Genomic DNA, 19,713 nt, shown 5'->3' on the forward strand with positions numbered 1-19,713 from the left:
TGCTTGTCTGGAAAGGTGTTATCAGTACCTTATCACTTATCGCTTAGTGCCATACCCATGTGCTGTAGGAAATAGTCCATGCAGCCAATGCAGCTAGGCTTTTGCCCCCCCCCCCCCCCCCCCCCCACAAGGTGGCCCCACTAAGGGTGGTGCAGCGCACTTTTTTTGTCTGTTAAAAGCTCTTGAGGCTATCTTATCAGGTTTTCCTTGAAGCAAAGGACTATTGTTACCTAAAAAAGATTCTTGTGCAATCACACTTTTTGAATTTTTTAAAGTGTGATGCCTTATTCTTTTTGTTTCCAGGGAATCTAGTTTTCAACAAAACTTTTTTTTTTTTTGAAATGCTGATTCACATGTTTGTTAAGAGAGCTAGATAGGTCACGTGGTATGTAAAAAGGTAGTGCAGTTCATACCTGGCGACAATCTATTTGAAAACTTTCTTCAAAATCTCTTTCAGTGTTATGTGTATTATAAGCCAATTAAAATATGTACTGGTGCCCCATGTTGCTAAAATTTGTATTTTCAAGTTTCCAGGACATGTTAAATGCCGCTAACTGCTTCGAAGCAACATTTCCCTGCTCCGAAACTGAAATTTTGCTGATCCAAAAACAGCTCCCAATTTAGTTTCAGCCGTTTCGCTCCTGTAAATGTCATCCCTATAATAAAAGAATGCTGCCTGGTTAGAGCAGCTGCAATTCAGTTTCAATACGTGCAGTTTTCAATAGGGAGGCTATCACTTGCAGCTCTATGGTCAAAAGGCCCAGGGTGAAGCGGATACGCCTTGTTACACGTTCGCCTCTCGCTTTCCAGGATCAATAGCTGGCGGTTAAAAAAAATTAAACATCATATCATCACATTCATTGCTTCGGTTTTTTCAGAGTGAGAGGGGGGTGGAAGCTGCGTCACTTCAAGGGCTCAGTGGCAAGCGCACGCTATCTCGAGGCGAAATGAGGCATTCTTGCAAACTTTTTTTCTGTGCTACTAACCTCTGCTTCGTATTTCGATAACTGACAGCATGAGAAAGGCTTTGGCAACCGGGGTAATCATTGTCCCTTTAGCCAGCGTTCTTTTGAGCTATGTGATATCTTGTCCAAAAGATGCAATATTTTAGTTTCACTGAAGTTCTTAGCATTGAATGTGATACCAACAGTCTGTTTATGTTGTACAAGATAGAAGGGTATAACAGCCGTCTTTATAATGCCTGCCAAAATAATGTGTGCACCAGTGATAACGTCAAAGTTCATAATGGCTCCCTCCCCTTGCGTTTCTAGTTCCTTGCTGCTTTTTGAAGATGGGTGGCGCCTTTCCTCTCCGTCTCAGTAACAAATGATGGCAGGCCTGGCACACGGGATGATGTTATCACACTTGCACTCCTTGCAAAGGAGATAGGACGGCTATAGGTATCTCTGCTTTAGCCGCGTTCGTTGCCCCCCTTCGTGTGCTTTTACCCACTAGTAAAACATATGAAGTGCGGGGGAATGTTATAAATTGGCACATTGCAAAACATGACTGTGACAGTCAGTGGTGTAGTCGGGGGGTTGCGGGAACTCACATCCAAAACGTGCCCCCCCCCCCCCCCCCCCTAACCCATCAGATCATGGTGCACTTTCCCACCCCTTAAATTTTACCTACGCCCCTGGTGATGGCGAAGACCTGTAGAGAATATCCATATAATTGCTATGGCAATAAAAACAAAATTACTCTCGCCTTTGAGTGGTCTTAGGCGTATGCATAAGGTACCTTCTGAGGTTTTTTTTTTTTTTTTCTATTATGCTCTGCTTTCTAGAGGGCACTACAGAAGAATTTTGGAGTATAGACAGAACACCCTGGCCACATAAAACATCGCCGCAAAAGGAAAATGAAGTTTGTTAAATCATGTAGTTTCAGTGCAGAGAGATGAGTACTGGAGGAGGTTGGCTTCATGAGACTAGTTAAATGATGTCATGTTACGCCCAGTAGTATAATCGGTTGTGAAGAAAAAGAACCTTTATTTATCCTTAAAGTCATCTCAGAGAAATGCAGTTGGGATTTTGCATGTCTTTGGCGTTGTACGTCAGAGCGTTTGTCTGTCATATCTGCTGATAACCATATAGGTGTTTTGAAAATGTAATTTCATTAAGCACAATTTTATTCAACTAGTATTCTGTTTATTTGCTACGGAAATAATCACCGAACAAGTTTTTGCAAGAATGCTCAACCAATGTGCCTCCTTTATTTCATTCAATGCCAGTGCAAACACGCTCTTCAAGAGCCGTCGGTCCACCTTAGTTCAGAGAGTCATCATGAGGCGACGCCACATGAGGGGCAGGGCTGCTTGCACTACATGTGTTTCCTAGCACTTTCCCACGGAGGCACGATAGACGTGTGTCCCACTCCAATATCATACGTCTGTCAAATTTCTTCCTTCATGCTCCTTCTTTGACGCTGGAGGCAATGTCGCTGCCACCTCACGACGCCAGTTATGCAGCGGCATCACCCTGACACGTCCCCATTAATTGCGCGCATAGCGCCGTGAACGGTAACACGCTATCTTAAAACACTGTATCGCTTGCGGAGCCAGCGTGACTGCCAACGTTGTGATAACGAGAAATGCAAGACGCCACCCCACGGATCTGTATACTACTGAACAGAAAATCACGTCATTTCATTTCTGTTGTGAGGCACTGAATGAGGGACTCTTTCCCGCATAACCGCAAAGCACAGGTGAAGACTAGGTAATAAGCGAGAGCAGGAAAGGGCTAGAGGAGAGGGCAGTGAACGAATGGATCGGGCGCATCTGGCTGGCATTGATAAAATGGAGGATGTGCTGGCTCAAAATAATGATGCCACTATTTTTGCATCATCAACTGAAATAGGGAGTGCTCCTAGAATGATTGGCTTCATGAGATTTCCAATGATTTTAAATATTTATAGCTCTTCACAGAAGACGAGAGCCCTAAAATAATTATTCATGCTCTTGAATGTAAATGCAACTTGCCTCTTTTCCAGTATGTGAAGTTAGCTGCTCCAGATTGCTCCTAAGTGGAAAATTTTGCTGCTCCAAAATTGCTCCAAATTGGAAGACCTTGGTAGCATCACTGGTGTCCCTTAAAGCTTGGCTAAAGGGGGCATGCTCTGTTTTCTGATTATTTGGTAGGAGGCAACGTTTAGGCATGATCTTTGTACAGTATCATTCTATATTAGTCCTACTCAACGTAAAATTAATTTTTGGTTGCCACATAAAACCGTATAAGTTTTGAAGGTTACATAGTCCTTTTCCATGAGTTACTGTATAGGGGAAAATACAATGTGCCCTAAACAAATATAATGCTTGTCAAGATATGCAATGAACTCAAATGCGCCAAAATTTAAAGAAGAGTAGTAACTTCATTGCATTAAAAAATAATTAAAAAAGCATAAGAAAAAAAAAACTGCATAGGCTGCCATAGCTGTCATTAAACTGACTTTCAGCAAAATCTTCCACAAAAAAAAAAAAAATGGGGGGAAAAAAAAGACAGACCAACAGCAACATATACTCTCAATATAGCCAGAGGGCAGTCAATACAAGCAAGATTTTAAATATCAAACTCATGTCGCTTCTCAAAGGCCACAACTGCCTGGGGACAATGTGCGAGCCATGCTTCATCGTCGTTTTGTCCCACTACTTCTTGTGCGTGCAGTGACTGAATCTTATACATCAGGCGAGTGCTCTTGCTGTTCGGTCCGGTTTACAATATGACAATGAACACAACTATTCATGAGCGAAAAACGTGGGACAACAGCCCGTCGCAGCTGACACTTATGAGTGGCAGCTGGGCAGACGCTGCCGCCATTCGCGATTGCCCGTAAGCTTATTGTCTAGGGCGCTAAAATTTTGCGAATATGAGTGAGATTATAGTTTTAGGATTGCTTTGGCATACAGAAGCAGTTTTTTGCGACAACATTGATATGAAGAAGGAAAGTGGAAGCAAAATAACCTGGTTGGCTGAGATGGCTGGCAATCTTGTCGTTCACTTGCGTAGTGCCTTAGCATTGTGGTTCCTAATCTGGCCCGTAGCTTGTAAGCCTGGACAGTTTTGAATAAGTGACACACTAGAGCACTGCTTTGGATTTGCAATTCATTTGCATAATAAAATAATTGTAACCCATCTTTTTCATGCCAGCGATAGTGGCACTACCGGTAAATGCCTCGGTATCTTCGGTCGGTCAAGATCATCGAAGTTGCAAAAAAAAATGATCGGCAACCCAAGTGGCTCTTCGTTACTTGTATGCTGTTCTGACCGAGCGGATGACAAAACTCAACCAAGTTTGACGCACACTTCATGCCCGGTCAGGCGTCTCAGTACGATGGATCATCACCATCATACTGTCGAATCCAAGGCAAGATTGTAGTGTGCGTCTCGCACTTTATGCACTCAGCCATGAGCTGCTTTCTTCAAAGGAAACTCAATGCAGTGATGCTTTTACCGCAAGCGGCAGCAACCATGATGTGACCACACAATCAAGGAAGGCTCCGTGCATGCAGGTGATCACCACAAAGACAGCCATATTGGTTCTGCCAATGCTCAACTAGCAAAACATGTAGCCCCGCGTGGCAAAACATACTTTTTTCGATCTAGCACCAACACTTCATTTCCTTTGGCAGCACCCAAAACACAGTCAACGTCTGCTCCTGTGATGTGGCGAGCAGAGGACCCCCGTATGCGGACGTACACCGAAGGGCATATCACGAGCTCGCCGCAGCTAGCAATGGTGAATTTTGACACGCCACTCAGAAAAAGGTGCCCCGCGGTTACGCTTCGCACTACCGCGATGACTTCTGGGCTTGGTCGCGAGAGCTAGGGCAAATCTCGTATCCCTAGGCCTCTGATGAGCACGGCTCAGCGTAGTACGACCACGCATGAGCACTAGGCACCACTCTTTGACTTATCATATGGAACCGGAGCTATCACATACGTTAAGACACCCGCCGAGTATGCTAGAATCTGGAGATTCCTAAAGGGGGTGTAGACAAAACGAAAACACAGGCTTACTGTGCGCTGCCAAAAAAATGAAACGTTCCCGGCATGCACGTGACTCTGCCTCGCAGCCTGAGACAAGGTGTAGCAGCACCACAATTACTTAAGCCCCTTGATCTGAAAAGTAGCGACACCCTCTTCCCCACGCGCGTTTCCTCATTAATCATTCTGAAATTTCTGCCCTTGCCTGGCCGGTGCAGTGCGCACGGCACAGTGAACCCTCCAGCAGCTCATTGAAGCCGCATTCGGAATCATTTTGCGTGTTTGCTTCATCCGCTACTGGATGTATAAATTAAGAATTCTTACCTTTAAAACAGTTGTGCTGAAAGTAGGCTTCTTGCAGAACATAGGAAAAAACGCATTTTTAAAGATGCTTCACAAAATACGAATGGGAGCAACTATATTCGCGGTGAGATCGGGTTGTAGGTGGCAGCCCCATCTCCGCGGAAGTGTGGATATGTGGTTGGCGGCGCATATCCAAATATACGCTGCGGCGCTTCGTTGTGTGTGGTCTGAGCTGATTGTCAGTGAATAAAATGCGTTGACTGCAGTTTACTGTTAATATTGTTACAGAAAAGAAAAGACGCCGTATTGACGAGGCTGGGGATCAGATGTATTTCAAACCAGCGGTAATGGCGTGACTGGTTCACAAGCGATCGCAGAGACAACCCTTCGTCTTCCTCGTCAGGCACCCACGCGCGTCGCCCCCTAAAATATTAATATGCATGCATGTAGCATAACCCCCGGCGGTGCATCTAAATGTCAACGTCACTTGGAGAGTGGTAGGGCTTCAAGCGCACAACATGTACAGTATCGGTAGCCTGTTGAGCACATGAAGGCGACGGGGTGGCATTACCAATTTCATATGTTACAGGAGTAACCATAGGAAGGACTCGGTATGGACCTGTGGAGCGAGTAAGCAGTTTTTATTACAAGCCAACTTGACGGGTCGGAGACAACAGCAGCACCAAAGAGCAGGGCAGAAAGTGTACGTCGCGATGTCGTTGGTCATACAAACGCCGTTGCTTCTCTTGAGAGGTCAGAAGGCGAGTACAGGTGATTTCGTGTGTGTGAGCGGCCCGAGTGATAGCATCTATGACATATTCACTGGTTGGTACTGCAGGGGATGGTATGACGGTGTCTAGAGGCAATGTTGGTTCTCGGCCAAACAGCAGAAAAAATGGAGAGTAACCGGCAGTGTCATGGCGCGAAGAATTGTAGGCAAATGTGACGCACGGCAACGCGAGATCCCAGTCGGTGTGGTTGGTAGAAACATACTTAGCGAGCATGTCTGTAAGAGTTCGATTTAGACGCTCCGCGAGTCCATTGTTTTGCGGGTGGTATGACGTAGTCAGCTTGTGTCTCGTTTTACAGGGCTGCAAGATGTCGGCTATGACCTTTGACAAAAAGGTGCGGCCACGATCTGTAAGCAGCTGCCGTGGGGCTCCGTGTTGCAAAATCACGTTCTTGAGGAGGAAGTCGGCGACATTTGTGGCGCAGCTTATTGAGAGAGCTCGTGTGATGGCATAACGCGTGGCGTAGTCGGTGGCCACGGCTATCCACTTGTTACCTGAGGAAGACAAGGGGAAAGGGCCAAGTAGGTCCAAGCCAACGTGGAAAAACGGTTCTGACGGAATATCAAGTCGTTGAAAGCGTCCGGCGGGAAGTGTCGATGGCGTTTTGCGGCGCTGACATTTCTCACAAGCCGCAACGTATCTTCTGACTGAGCGTGCAAGCCCTGGCCAGTAGAAGCGTCGGCGTATTCGGTCGTAAATGCGTGACACACCAAGGTGACCAACAGTCGGAAGGTCATGAAGTTCATGTAGAACTTCCGAGCGAAGGTGTTTCGGAATGACAAGCAGCTGGGCCGGTCCATGTGGCTCGAAATTTTGGCTGTATAATACAGCATCGTGGAGCATGAATGAGCAATGGGACTGATTGGAAGATGGTGAATTGAGGCGCTCAATGATGACATGCAAGGCCGGATCATGGCGCTGCTCGTCACCGATGCATGTCATTTGCGAAAGGGAAATGACGCAAGGCTCGGTGTCGGTGTCAGTCAGAGTGCTCAACTCGGCAATCGGGTAGCGGGACAGGCAGTCTGCGTCCTGATGTAGGCGCTTGGGCTTGTACGTCACCGTGTAGGTATACTCTTACAGTCGCAGAACCCAGCGCCCGAGCCGGCCAGTAGGATTCAGTGACGTAAGCCAACATAGCGCATGATGGTCAGTTATCACAGAGAAATTTGTGCTGTATAAATATGTGCGGAACTTTGAGACTGCCCAAACAAGAGCAAGACATTCACGCTCTGTAATGGAATAGTTGCGCTGAGCAGCTGTGAGGAGGCGGCTAGCATAGGCGACAACTCGGTTGTGTCCCCGTTGGCGTTGAGCTAGGACGGTTCCAATTTCGTGACCACTAGCATCGGTTCGGACTTCTGTCGGGGTGTATGGGTCAAAGCGAGCCAATATAGGTGGAGTCGTCAGTAGGGTAATTAAGTGAGAAAAAGCAGCAGCTTGGTCGGTACCCCCACGTAAGTGTGACGTCTTTCTTTAGAAGCTCAGTGAGGAGTCGAGCGATGGTTGCGAAATCTTTCACAAACCTTCTAAAATAGGAACAAAGTCCTACAAAACTCCGGACGTCTTTTACTGACTGGGGTACAGGAAAACTGGTGGCTGCACGAATTTTCTTGGGGTCCGGCTGCACACCAGAGACGTCGACAAGGTGGCCCAACACTGAAATTTGTCAGCGTTCGAAGTGGCACTTCAACGAGTGTGATTGAAAGCCTGCAGTGCAGAATATGTCAAGAATAGCTGACTAACGCTGAAGGTGGGTTTCAAATGTTGGGGGGTATACAACGTTGTCAAGATAACAGACATGTTGACCATTTGAACACTTGTAGCAGAAAGTGCATCATGCGCTCGAATGTGGCTGGGGCGTTGCATATTGCCCTGCCGCGGTGGTCTAGTGGCTAAAGTACTCGGCTGCTGACCCGCAGGTCGCGGGTTTGAATCCCAGCTGCGACGGCTGCATTTCCGATTGAGGCGGAAATGTTGTAGGCCTGTGTGCTCAGATTTGGGTGCACGTCAAAGAACCCCAGGTGGTCGAAATTTCTGGAGCCCTCCACTACGGCGTCTCTCATAATCATATGGTGGTTTTGGGACATTAAACCCCACATATCAATTAATTATCAGAGGCCATGATTACGACGGAGTGTAGTGTCACGTGCCAGGAGAAGATCAGGAATCGGCGTCACAATATAATCGCAGTTGAGCACGGGAGAGATGCCAATTGAACGAATGTGAGAGCTTTAGGTGGTATCCGGAAGAAGTCAGTGTTGCACAGGCTGTTCGGGAGTTCAGGGTGAGAATCCGGGAGAAGAGGAAGTTCTAGGCAGAGAGCACCGGCGGCACAATCGATCAGGGCAAAATGCGTCAATAGGAAGTCCATGCCGAATATTAGGTCGTGAGGGAAATTTTCAAGCACCGTAAATAAAACGAGAACATGGCGGCCTGCAATGCTAACACGAGCGGTACACATTCGAGTGATGGCCACAGTTCCACCATCAGTGACATGGAGGGCTTTAGTTGCTGCAGACATGAAGACTTTTTTGAGTAGGCGACACAGATGAGCACTCATTATGGACACTTGAGCTCCGGGATCAACTAACACCGTCAAAGAAATACCGTCCTCATACACCTCAATCTGGTTCGTATTAGTGAGAAGCGTCGAGGATTTCGATCAGTCGCAATTGATGCAGCACTATTTCCCGGAGCTGCATGGTCTAGCTTTCCGTCCGAGAGGATCCATAGTTGACCGGCGACGGATAGCGGCGTGGTTGAGGCGATGGGGAACGGCGGCGTTGAGGTGACGACGAACAAGCGGTGGAGTGGCTGTGAGCGACGTCAGAAGAAGGGTACACATGACTGGGCGAATACCGACGGGAGTCCTCGTATGGGCGAGAAGAGGAAAATGGGCTCCAGTTTGAGGGTGTCCAAGTGCTGTGGCAGTAGCGAGAGATATGGCCAACTCGGTGGCAGCGGAAGCAGATTGATTTGTCGTCTGCAGTTCTTCATTCTGTCCGATTGCGGGACCGCGGAAAAAGATGTGTCATGGCATGGTGCATTTATTGTCATTGGTCTGGAGTTGGGTCGGGAGACAGAGCAGGCCACAGGAAAACTGAGCTTTGCAATTTCCTGCCTCACACTGGCTTGAATAACAGAGACCGCCGGAGGCATTTGTGCGGCGCCATGGTCAAGTGAAAGTGGAAGAAATGGTGCCGGACTTGACGCCTCAAGCTCCTGTCGGACTATACGTGTCACGCTTTCTTGCATGGATGGTGCGGCACCGAGATCAGTGCAGGTTTATGTAACAGCCGTGTTAGGTTGCCGCGTAAATTGAGGCAGCACATGGCGGCTTTTGGCCATTTCGAAGCGGCGACATTCCTGAGTAATATCTACAGGTTGCCGCGTAAATTGAGGCAGAACATGGCGGCTTTTGGCCATTTCGAAGCGGCGACATTCCTGAGTAATATCTACGGTCGTGATGTTAGTGTACATGAGCAAGTTGAAGGCATCATCCGTGATGCCCTTGAGTATGTGGCCCACCTTGTCACTCCCTGTCATTTGCTCCTCCACTTTCCGGCACAACACGAGCACGTCCTGTATGTATGAGGCATACGACTCAGTTGAGGACTGCACAAGAGTGGCGAGTTCTTTTCGCGCTTCCATTTGGCGACCGGACAGGTCCGCAAAGGTCGCGTAGTCGCTCCTTGAAGATATCCCAGCTGGTGAGCTCGGACTCATGGGCATCGAACCAGGCACGTGGGGTGCTGTCCAAGTAAAATATTACATTGGCGAACATCAGGGTAGGGTCCCATTGGGGTGTCTGGCTAACACGCTTGTGCATACAGAGCCAGTAGTCACTGTTAAGCTCAGGTTGTGCGGAGAATGTACCGGGATCACGGGGGTAGGGCATCGTCAGGTATGTAGTGGCTGGAGCTATAGATGGAGATGCTGACGGGTTGTCATTGGTAGCCATGGCCGGAGACTGAATGGTGCGGCCACTGCCAAGCTTCGTGGTAAAGACAAGGGACATTCCACCTCCACCGAATATGTTACGAAAAAGAAGAGACGCCGTATCGACGAGGCTGGGGATTAGATGTATTTAAAACCGGCGGTAATGGCGTGACCGGTTCACCAGCGATCGAGCGGAGACAACCCTTCGTTTTCCTCGTCAGGCACCCACGCGCGTCGCCCCCTAGAATATTAATGTGCATGCATGTAGCAATATCTGCGCTCTTTCTGAATCTGTGCACGAAGCTCATGCAATGTTACCATTACCAGAGGGTAAAGGGCATTCTGCCTCTCAAAGGGATGCTTGCCCTGGGTTTGTGTGGTGTGTGGAGGGTACGATGACAATAAACAGCACTCTGGAAAGTTGCACTCGCCGATCTTTTTACGATGCATTAGCAGCTAAGAAAGGACAAATGCCTTCATATGTCGTTTCAGGCATACGTGCAAGCAGTTACACTCGCACTGAAGTAACTGGACAAACCACCCTTTCAAAACGTGCATGGCATATGCGCACATAAAAGTACAACGTGGCTATATAGCAGACGTACGATGGAGTAATCCACACTTGTGTGCTTCAGCCAGTTGACGCCCAGCGGTGTCCTAATCATATCATGGTATTAGGACATTAAAGCCCATCAATTATTATTTTATTGGTATGTCACTATTGCAATTATTAAGCGCATAGGTGAAAATTTCTTCTATAATTGTGGTCAATCAGTGAGCTCAAAAAAGGTAGCCAAGAAAAAATGTAGGGGCCGACATGAGCAGGCCTGATGCCTTTCTGTACTGACGCCGCTGTCAGTTACATTCACAGGGTGCAAATACATAATACATACATAATGCATATGCACGTACACATGTGATACATATGCATGTACACAGGCACATGAGGCGCATACATGCACGCGCAACACAAATAGACACGCACATAGGTACTCTTGCGCATGAACACGCATTAAAGGCACCCACCTACATACATATGCATGAGCGTATGGCCCCGTCGTGGTGGTCTAGTGGCTAAGGTACTCGGCTGCTGACCCGCAGGTCGCGGGTTCGAATCCCGGCTGCGGCGGCTGCATTTCTGATGGAGGCGGAAATGTTGTAGGCCCGTGTGCTCAGATTTAGGTGCACGTTAAAGAACCCCAGGTGGTCTAAATTTCCGGAGCCCTCCACTACGGCGTCTCTCATAATCATATAGTGGTTTTGGGACGTTAAACCCCATATATCAATCAAATGTCTTGGCACATTTATAAACTGCCAAAATTATAATTGTGGTTGACCGGCTGCAAATCGTATGCTTGGTTACATCTCAAGTGCAAAGACACTGTGCCATCACGAGAGCATGTGAAAGGGAGGGGGCCGACGAACTGGCGAAATACCAGAGAAATGGCTCCAGCGTACCTTAGATTCCCACACCTTTCATTTATGTGTCGTTGTACAGTGGAGATCAGACTTTATCGTGTCTCTCAAGTTGAGAATCCATGCACAAAAATGGGCTTACTGTGGAAACTGTGTGGCGTCGCAGACGTTTCTGTGAGTGATTTGTTAACTGTAGAACAGTTCATGCAGCCAAAGAACGCTGACTTTCGAATAATGTGAAATAAATTAGAAATAATGCCTGTTTCCTTTTTTTTCTTTTTTTTTTTTTTGCAGAGGCGTCTAATGATGGAGAACCACTGGCTAAGAAGACAAAGTGAGTAGCTCGAACCTTTCAAAAGACAAGCTTGCCTCCTGTTGATTGAAGCACGGCAGTCGCTGGTTAACAATTTGGACATACACAGTTATACTGTGAAATGTTTTGAATTTTTCTGTAAAATGTACAAATTTCCATCTTGTCTGCAATTTCAGAAATTTTGGGAGAAATATTTTATTTTCAAAAAATAAAGCTGAAAACCTTAAAACGTGGCCTCTGTTATTAGCTACGGCAACATGCTGGCGAAAACTGCATTGTGGTACCTTCTGTCGCTACGAGAGGATATGTACTCTTGTAATTATTATCAGTAGCAGCAGCCGCTTCAACATTTAGTGACTTTTGTCGTCTTTTCTGAGGGCGGCAACAAATCAACACTGCATCAGCGCTTCCACAAACATGTGGCAGTGGTTTTTCCATGGGCTGTCGGTTCGTGCTTCACTGTTTGTGTCGCTTTACGTGTTACCAGCTGCTGCATGTAATGCAGTGGCACCGCAGGGTTTTAGCCATAGTGGCTTCGCAGTGCAATGGCAGGTTCAAAGCCAAGACAACATTACGAAGTGTTCTTGAAATTGTACATAGAGTTTCTGTGCATTGCGTTGCTGAAAAAATGGAAGAAGTTTGGTTCTTACACTATATGTGCCAGTGACATGAAGATTTAGCATGGTGGCAAGTCCAATATCAAGATCCACATTGCTTTGAAAAATTATTAGGCATACATGCAAGACGCAGACAACTAGCAAAGTCTGGCAAGTACAGTAGACTCTCAGTAAATGAAACCTGAAGGGACCGGGAAAATATGTTCCATTTAACAGGAGTTCTGTTTACTGAGAGGTGAACATGGGTGCAGAATACAAGCCCGAAACCAATCGTTGCAGAGGCAATAGTTCTGTTCAAGCAGTAGTTCCGTGTAACAGATTTGTGTTTACTGACAGTCTATTGTATTGTGTGCATTGACTGTGATTTAAATGTTATTCACGCAGAGTGTTTGTTCATGGCATTTGAGTTGAACATGGGATCGCATGTAGTGTTGGCGATCACACTAGGCCACCTTTCCAAAATATATTTTGCAAGTGTGGAGCATGGAAATGCTACGCCTGTGGGCGACAAAGACAGCGGCAATCATGGGGACATGGCTGCCAACACAGACTCCTTTGCTGTATACCCTTAATGTTACGTTCAGATGACGGACTGCATTCTCGTTGTCATGGATGTGGACTGCGAAACTGAGTACGATCCACCTGCAGGCCCATTCGCACGACAGATGGTGTCACAGAAAAGAACAGCCAGATTATTCTCGACTGCAGCCTTTGTGCTCACCTGCCAGTAGATCGGTTTAAGTGTATTCAACAACATGAAGGCCAACAGAATGCAAAGCTCACCGAGCTTTTTCGAGCTTAGAGCGTTGTCGAGGAGTGTAATTTGTTTTGGGGAAAACAGTTTTGTTGGCGGAATGGCAAAATGGGAAGACAATTTTTCTTCGCAGAGTTCTGTTGAAGAATGACATCGCTGCTGCTGTGCATGGGGCGCCGCATACAAAGGGAGGATACAGTGATGTGCTGATGTCGGCACTCTTTTTATCTTTTATGGATAACTGGTAGTGACAGTGGACATTGCACTGTTTGTTGCACAATATGTTGCCTTCCGTTAATTCACATCTTGACCTTAAAATCAGTGTTCAAAAACATGTGCCGACATCGCCGCTTTGCCTTTCATGGAATCTTGCATGCCCATTGGTTAAAGCCGCAACTTACCTTCCAATCTGCCCATAAGCGTGCATTTAAAGTGATAGATATCTCAAACGAGATCATAGAATACTGCCCCAGAAATAACTTGAACAAAGCACCAGCATAGCTGAAATCAACCTCGAGGACAGCCATATAGCTTGAGCACAAGAAAAGTGTACTGCTTGCTAGCTTGTGTGCCTGCTGAAGCTGCGGCTTTCCGCCGCAAGAAACCTGATGTGAAAAACAGGTTGGGCAAATCGGTCCGCGAGCCATGAGGACGAGGCACGTAGGAGAACGATATCAAATGGAAGGTCATGTGTGTCCGCACCTCCAAATCTGGATTGGTTTCGTTGTCTGAATGCACCATTTAACAGTAAATATACTTTAAATCCCTGTGGATGGCAGCAATAATAGAGATATGCAGCTGTACTCCATTGTTGCGACATATTTTGTCAATGAGAACAGGGTTGTGCTTGTTTTGGCACAATTCTAGGCGAAACGATTTCTCAAAACATTGGGCATCTAAGTTTGGATGCGATGAGGTCCCAAAATTTACCTATCAAGAACTTGTAGGCCATGTCTTGAGACAATGCCAATGTTATGGTTGTAAAGAAGAACAGCTTGCCAATGGTGTCGAGAGAAGCTCAACCTGCTTTGATGGGGGTGTAGTTGTCCTTGCCATTTGATCAACTTGACTGCTCAAAAAGGAGTGTCATGTCGTCCTGTAAAGGTTAATGAGACTGATTGCTATTTTTTTACCTAGAAAAAAGTGCGAATAGAAAAGATGGACTCAAAGAGTTGCTGCAAATGCATGACGTCGAGGTGAGGAAGATTCTGAAGGTTTCTCCCACATGTTGGCTCTCTTGTGGAAAATGTTGAATAGGGGTTTCAAAAAGTGTTGAATAGAATAGTAGTGTGGAAATACTCGAAATTTTAAATATTTTAATAGTCTCTGTAATTCGATTCGCACTGGAATTTGGCTATTCGAGCTTCCCCGAAGACAAATACAGTCGTCAAATTAAAAGTGACCGCTTCAGTTTTTCAGTATGCTTCACCTCATTACATTCAAATATTGGAGCAAAGCTGCCTTTCAAGGCTCGTTCACACTGGAGGTGGCATGGCAAAAAGGGGGAGTGGGCTTTTCGAAGTGTTGAGGCAGAAAGTGCGTGCATCTGTTCGGACGACACACCTCTTTTGGCTGGCTGTGCGGCAGAAGGGGTGGCCATCTTGCGCTTGTGTGCCTGTGTCGCTATCATGTGGCATTGCTTTTCTCTAATATACATGTGCGACACCACCCCGCCTCCACTGTGTAGAACTCTGATTGGCTGTGGCAAAGTGGCGAGCTTTGGCGGGCAGCAAAAAATTGCTCCGGAAGCAATCGCACTCTCCACCCCATTTTCCACCCGCTGTGGCCATCTGGAGAGAAGGCTTTTCTTGCTTTCCGCTTTGCCGCCTAGCCGCTTTGGCTGCCTCGCCTTAGGTGTGAGCAAGCCTTCAGGCTTCATTATGATAGAACTGAACAACACAGTCAACATCAAATTGGCAGTTTTCCCTTTAGATTTTAAGTATGCTTCACCTCATCACATTCTAGGATTGTGGAAAAGCTGCATTTAAAAAAAAAAAAAAAAAAACTCCTGACAGCAAAAGTTTTGTTTGCGAATTTTTTACAGTAATTTGTAGCCCTGCGTCAGGTAATGCCGAAATTATGTCGCAAATTTCCTAACATACCATTTAATTAATGCTGGCGACATTAATTCAAAAGGATATTACGTCAGTTCCAAATTTCCACCATCACCCCACAGCGGAGCAGTGTCTGAGACAGTGCACTCAATCTTTGGTGACGCTGAAATGCGCTGTTTTCAAATAGGTGGAACTGCATGCGGTGAAGAATGAAACGATCTGGGTGCTTTGAGCTTGTCCTCCCAGAAAAAAAGAAAAGCATTCTTGGCGTAAGCAGCCTAACACCTTGAGAGCAGCCCGAGAACAGAGCGAGAGGGGTGACGAGCAATATTCCTCGCCTGGTGTTAGTCGAGGCATTGTGCGCGCCCCGCCGATGTTGACCTTTGCAACGTCACAAGAGAAGTCTCGGTCTACATGGAACCACAGAAAATGTCAATTGCACCTGAATAGTCGAAAGAGCGTGCACCCTTACTTTAAAACCAAATTAAAGTATTATCACAGTCCCTTAATACCGTTCTGGTCACGAAACTTCTCCGTCACTCTATGGGAGAGCTTGATATGGTGCCAAGAGCGGCCGCTACGCGGCGCAAGCCGTCCTAGGGGGGCCATCGCCACGCTGCGCCCGGCGGAACGCACTGGCCGCGGCGGCATCCCGAAGGCGTTGTGTGGTGGCAGCTCGCGGTTTCTGCATCAGCGAAACGCGAACTTCATGTGCCAGTGCACCGTGCTCAAGGTGGACGGCAGGAAAATTTGAATGAACAATGCCTAAGACATGCTGTGTGACGGGTTGCAGCTCCGGATACCGAAGCAACAAAGAAAAGGCGTCGCTCTTCTGTTTCCCAAGTAGCGCCGAACTCCGAGAGAAATGGAAGCGAGCTATACCGCGGTTTGAAACTGGCGGTTTCAGCTTCGAAAGTAAGAACTTTCGGGTGTGCGAAAAGCATTTTGATGCTAGCGACGTTGTGAGAACCGACGAGCACATCGTGAACGGGGTGGTCGTGTCGCTTCAGCGAGAGAGACCGAGGCTTCGCACGAACGCCATTCCAAGAATTTTTCCAAGAATCGAGGGGCTATTTGAAAGTACCAAGCAGCCGTCTTCTTGCTCTCCTGAAAATTGTTGAAGAACATGTAGAGACGTACACGGTGCAAAACATTGCATGCGGTGACGTGTACGCGAGGATTGTTGAGGGCATTTTGCTCGACAGCCGCACAGCGTCAGCAAGTGTAGGTTGTCTGTTGCACTTTTTAGGGACAACAGCTGAGGTTGTACACTTTTTTTTTGAGATGTAGATTACATTTCTTCACTCGAGAAAAAAACAAAGCCTCGCGGGCAACTGTGCGCAGTTCATGCCCTGCAAGTGGTGGGTGGAAGCCACAGTGTTAAGCATAATGGCTGTGTATGTGCGCACGCCTTCCCATTTGTATATAGTGTTGTATGTCTTGTATACATTACACTGTAATATTTTCGTACTATTCATATTTATCTGCATATAGTGTAAATAGTGTATATTCAAATACAGTATATTTAGGCAGTGAGCTAAGGCAGAGTGCAGCTGTTAATGAAACGAAATACACATTGTACAGTAGAGTCACAGATTGTGTAACATTGCTCAGAACAGCTGCAATAGTTTCTAGTGCTTTTCTTCTCCAAAGTGTTGTTCTCAGTGTATTTTGTGTAAATAAATGTTTTCCAACTTTCTCCCCATTACATGCACCATATGTTAAACTCCCATTCATAAGTACACACCTGACTACTAGGCGGCGTATCATTAGCACCAAATTTAAGATTTATTGCATGATAACCGCCCTTACCCCCCTCCCACCCAAAAAATATAAACAAATGTGTGATGAGGTACCTCGGTAGTGGCAGAGGCGGCCAAGCGGCTAGCACTGGCATCAAAAGGAACTTCCAGATTAGGCTGCTGTACTTCCGTTCCCAAAGAAATCATGGGTTGTCGGCCGGTAAATAATAATGCCCTAAACAGTAAACACAAGGAAACGTCAAGCGGCGGATGTCCCGTGCAAACTGCGTGGAAAGAAGTGATCAATCAAATGTTGGGCACGTTTAGAGCGGTCGCGAAAGCCCTCGGCATCGAAAGTCCCCGCGTCAAAAAAGCGATCGGCGCTCACAAACGTGTGTCCAAAACAACTGCGCATTTGGGTATAAACTCAACTGAAAGGTCTGGAATAAAACTTCTGGCTGAACCATTCAGTTCATTTGAATACTTGGGTAGTAGCGCGCGAGAGGCGAGCCGGATATAAACCAATGTGATTGCTCCTGTACTACCCGGTCGTGTTTCATTTCGTTCACCTTCCTCCCCCTATTAGCGGCCCTACCAGAATATAAAGCTCACCTACTGCATAAACATAATCGCCCTTTGGCCGGGCGCAAATACAAACATGTTGTCGAGCAGATCAAGCAGTAGCTGCTCGCATCAAGAGCATGGAGCATAAGCATCATCTTTCAACACTTGCGAGCTATAGCTCGCAAGTACCACTTCGAGGCATCGTAAGTATGCATATGATTGGCCTATGAGACAATTATTGACACAATGCGTTATCGCGCGGTGTGAGAACACTTTTAATGCGCTGCTGTTTATAAGGTGGGCCCGCACTTCCAAGTAAACTACGCGTGCGTTCCAAAGTAAACAGCTCTCATTCGTCGACGACACTGGATCCCGTTTCAACTTATTTATCTGGTGGCATTGATGCGTTCAGAGACGTTTAAAAAAGGTAACAGGAAGAACAGCACGCACATATTCGCGTCGAAACGTCGGCCGCAGTACGCATACAAGCCCAGCAGTGGCGGCGGCTTGTGGCCCCCATACGACGGGTGGCGCCTCTAGCGACAGATTTTGTCCCTATATCAACCTTCGGGCGGAGTTTCGTGACCAGAAAAGCATTGAAGGACTCTGGTATTATCTAGGGTATGCTCGCCACTAATAATCGGTCAGAGGTGGCGTCGCGTGTAGGACTATGACACAACACAAGCATCTCGAGTTTCCAAGTTTGGTGTGTGGGGTCCTTTAAGCTCTGTTACAATGGCAAATATATTGACTCATGAAAATGTTGCTTCCAACATAAAGATGATAGATGGGGCAAAAGTGGGGGCTCAATTAATACTGTTTTAGACCTAAAATTTAACAAGGAAGTCAGAAAAATTAAATGCCGAAGATATTTAGTATAAAAAATGTTCGGTGTTGACATCTATGAGGCATATTTGGAACATTTGACTGAAAGTGAGCATGCTCTTAAAAGAGGTGGAGAGGCTGAGGAAATAGTATTATTTGCCTTATGTGTGTTAAGGGTTGTTGGCAACAGCAACACTTTTGTTGTGTCAAATCATGTACGTAAATACAATTCAGCATGTGCATTGCTTCATTTTCGATGACAACTATGAAACACCACCCTGCCAGGGCTTCATCCAACCAGCCAAACGAAATACTTTCATGTTGCCATCTCATAATAATATGCTTAGGATCTAACTTTCTCTCTACAGTTTTGCTTCGAGGTTTAAAAATATTACAAAAATAATTCATTCGATTCTGTAGTGTACAGCGTATTATGATGGAGTACGGCCACTAGCGTGGGTTATGTCGTAGCGAGCCGCAGGGCGGCTTTCAACGTCGCCTCACCTGACTAATGCCGCTGCACGCCCGTTCAGACAGCCAAGGCCCCAATTGCAGCGTCTTAAGTACACAGTGCTGCTCTCAAACAAGTTGCAACACTTTATTGCCGGTGGCAACACCAAAAACGCAGTACAGCGCTCATTGCAAAAAGGGTAGTGGGAAAGCAAACGAGGCTTATCCACGCCACGGGTGAAAAGTACAACACAAAGGGTGTCACGAGCACATCTTCGTGGGCAAAAGGGATTTACAGTGGCTTGCCACTGAGGGAAACATGCCCTTGCGACTATGCTGCGTGGTCTCGCGATTTGTGACTGCAGGGCCCGATTGCTCGAGCGGGTTAGATCGTAATAATGTCCGCTGGGTGCGATATCCGGGTGCCAGGTTGCCAGGTAAGAACCACGGAAGGAGCTCTCTGATAGCTCGTTACTGCTATTGTTTATTTGTCAGCAAGTCCAAGGAATGCCGCTTCGGTGGTGGTTCAGACGTCCTGAATTCCTGGCTGCATGGTGGGGGAACTTAGCGTGGAAGTTGGGCCTCTCCAAGTATCAGGGAGGCCCAACCGAAATTGGCTGCGAGGCGTCTTGGTGTTGGAAGACAGCATGAATGGCGACTATGTCCACTGGCCTCGCGCAGGAGCCATAGTGGAGGGGCAGCAAGGCTTCTCGGCGACGGCCGAGAGCAGGACATAGTCGGACTTTCTGTTGTCAGTGGGTCAGGGCCCCGAGCATCTTGCATGTCCACGTCGATGGAATAAGGCCACGACGTGCACTCTTCTGGGCACGCACAGAAACATCACACACGCACGCACGCACTTCCAATGATTGTGCACGAGTGAAGGTGCAAAGCATTCTTCGTCCCTCTCTCCACTCCATAAGCACCAGTATTCACAACTACCTTCGCTGACAAAAGTAATAA

At 46.9% G+C, this 19,713-nt stretch overlaps 1 protein-coding gene across 3 annotated transcripts in view; it reads left to right on the forward strand.

Moving 5' to 3' along the window:
- The window catches only part of LOC119175661 (transcription elongation regulator 1), a 253,503-nt gene that overhangs the window by 150,660 nt on the left and 83,130 nt on the right, over positions 1 to 19,713 (forward strand). For all 3 annotated transcript variants that reach the window (XM_075881832.1, XM_075881834.1, XM_075881833.1), the window contains exon 10: positions 11,726 to 11,765. In XM_075881832.1, the coding sequence (XP_075737947.1) occupies positions 11,726 to 11,765 (40 nt within the window). The remainder of the gene's footprint in view (positions 1 to 11,725; positions 11,766 to 19,713) is intronic.

This window comes from Rhipicephalus microplus, chromosome X, assembly GCF_043290135.1.
Source record: "Rhipicephalus microplus isolate Deutch F79 chromosome X, USDA_Rmic, whole genome shotgun sequence".
NCBI lineage: Eukaryota > Metazoa > Arthropoda > Arachnida > Ixodida > Ixodidae > Rhipicephalus > Rhipicephalus microplus.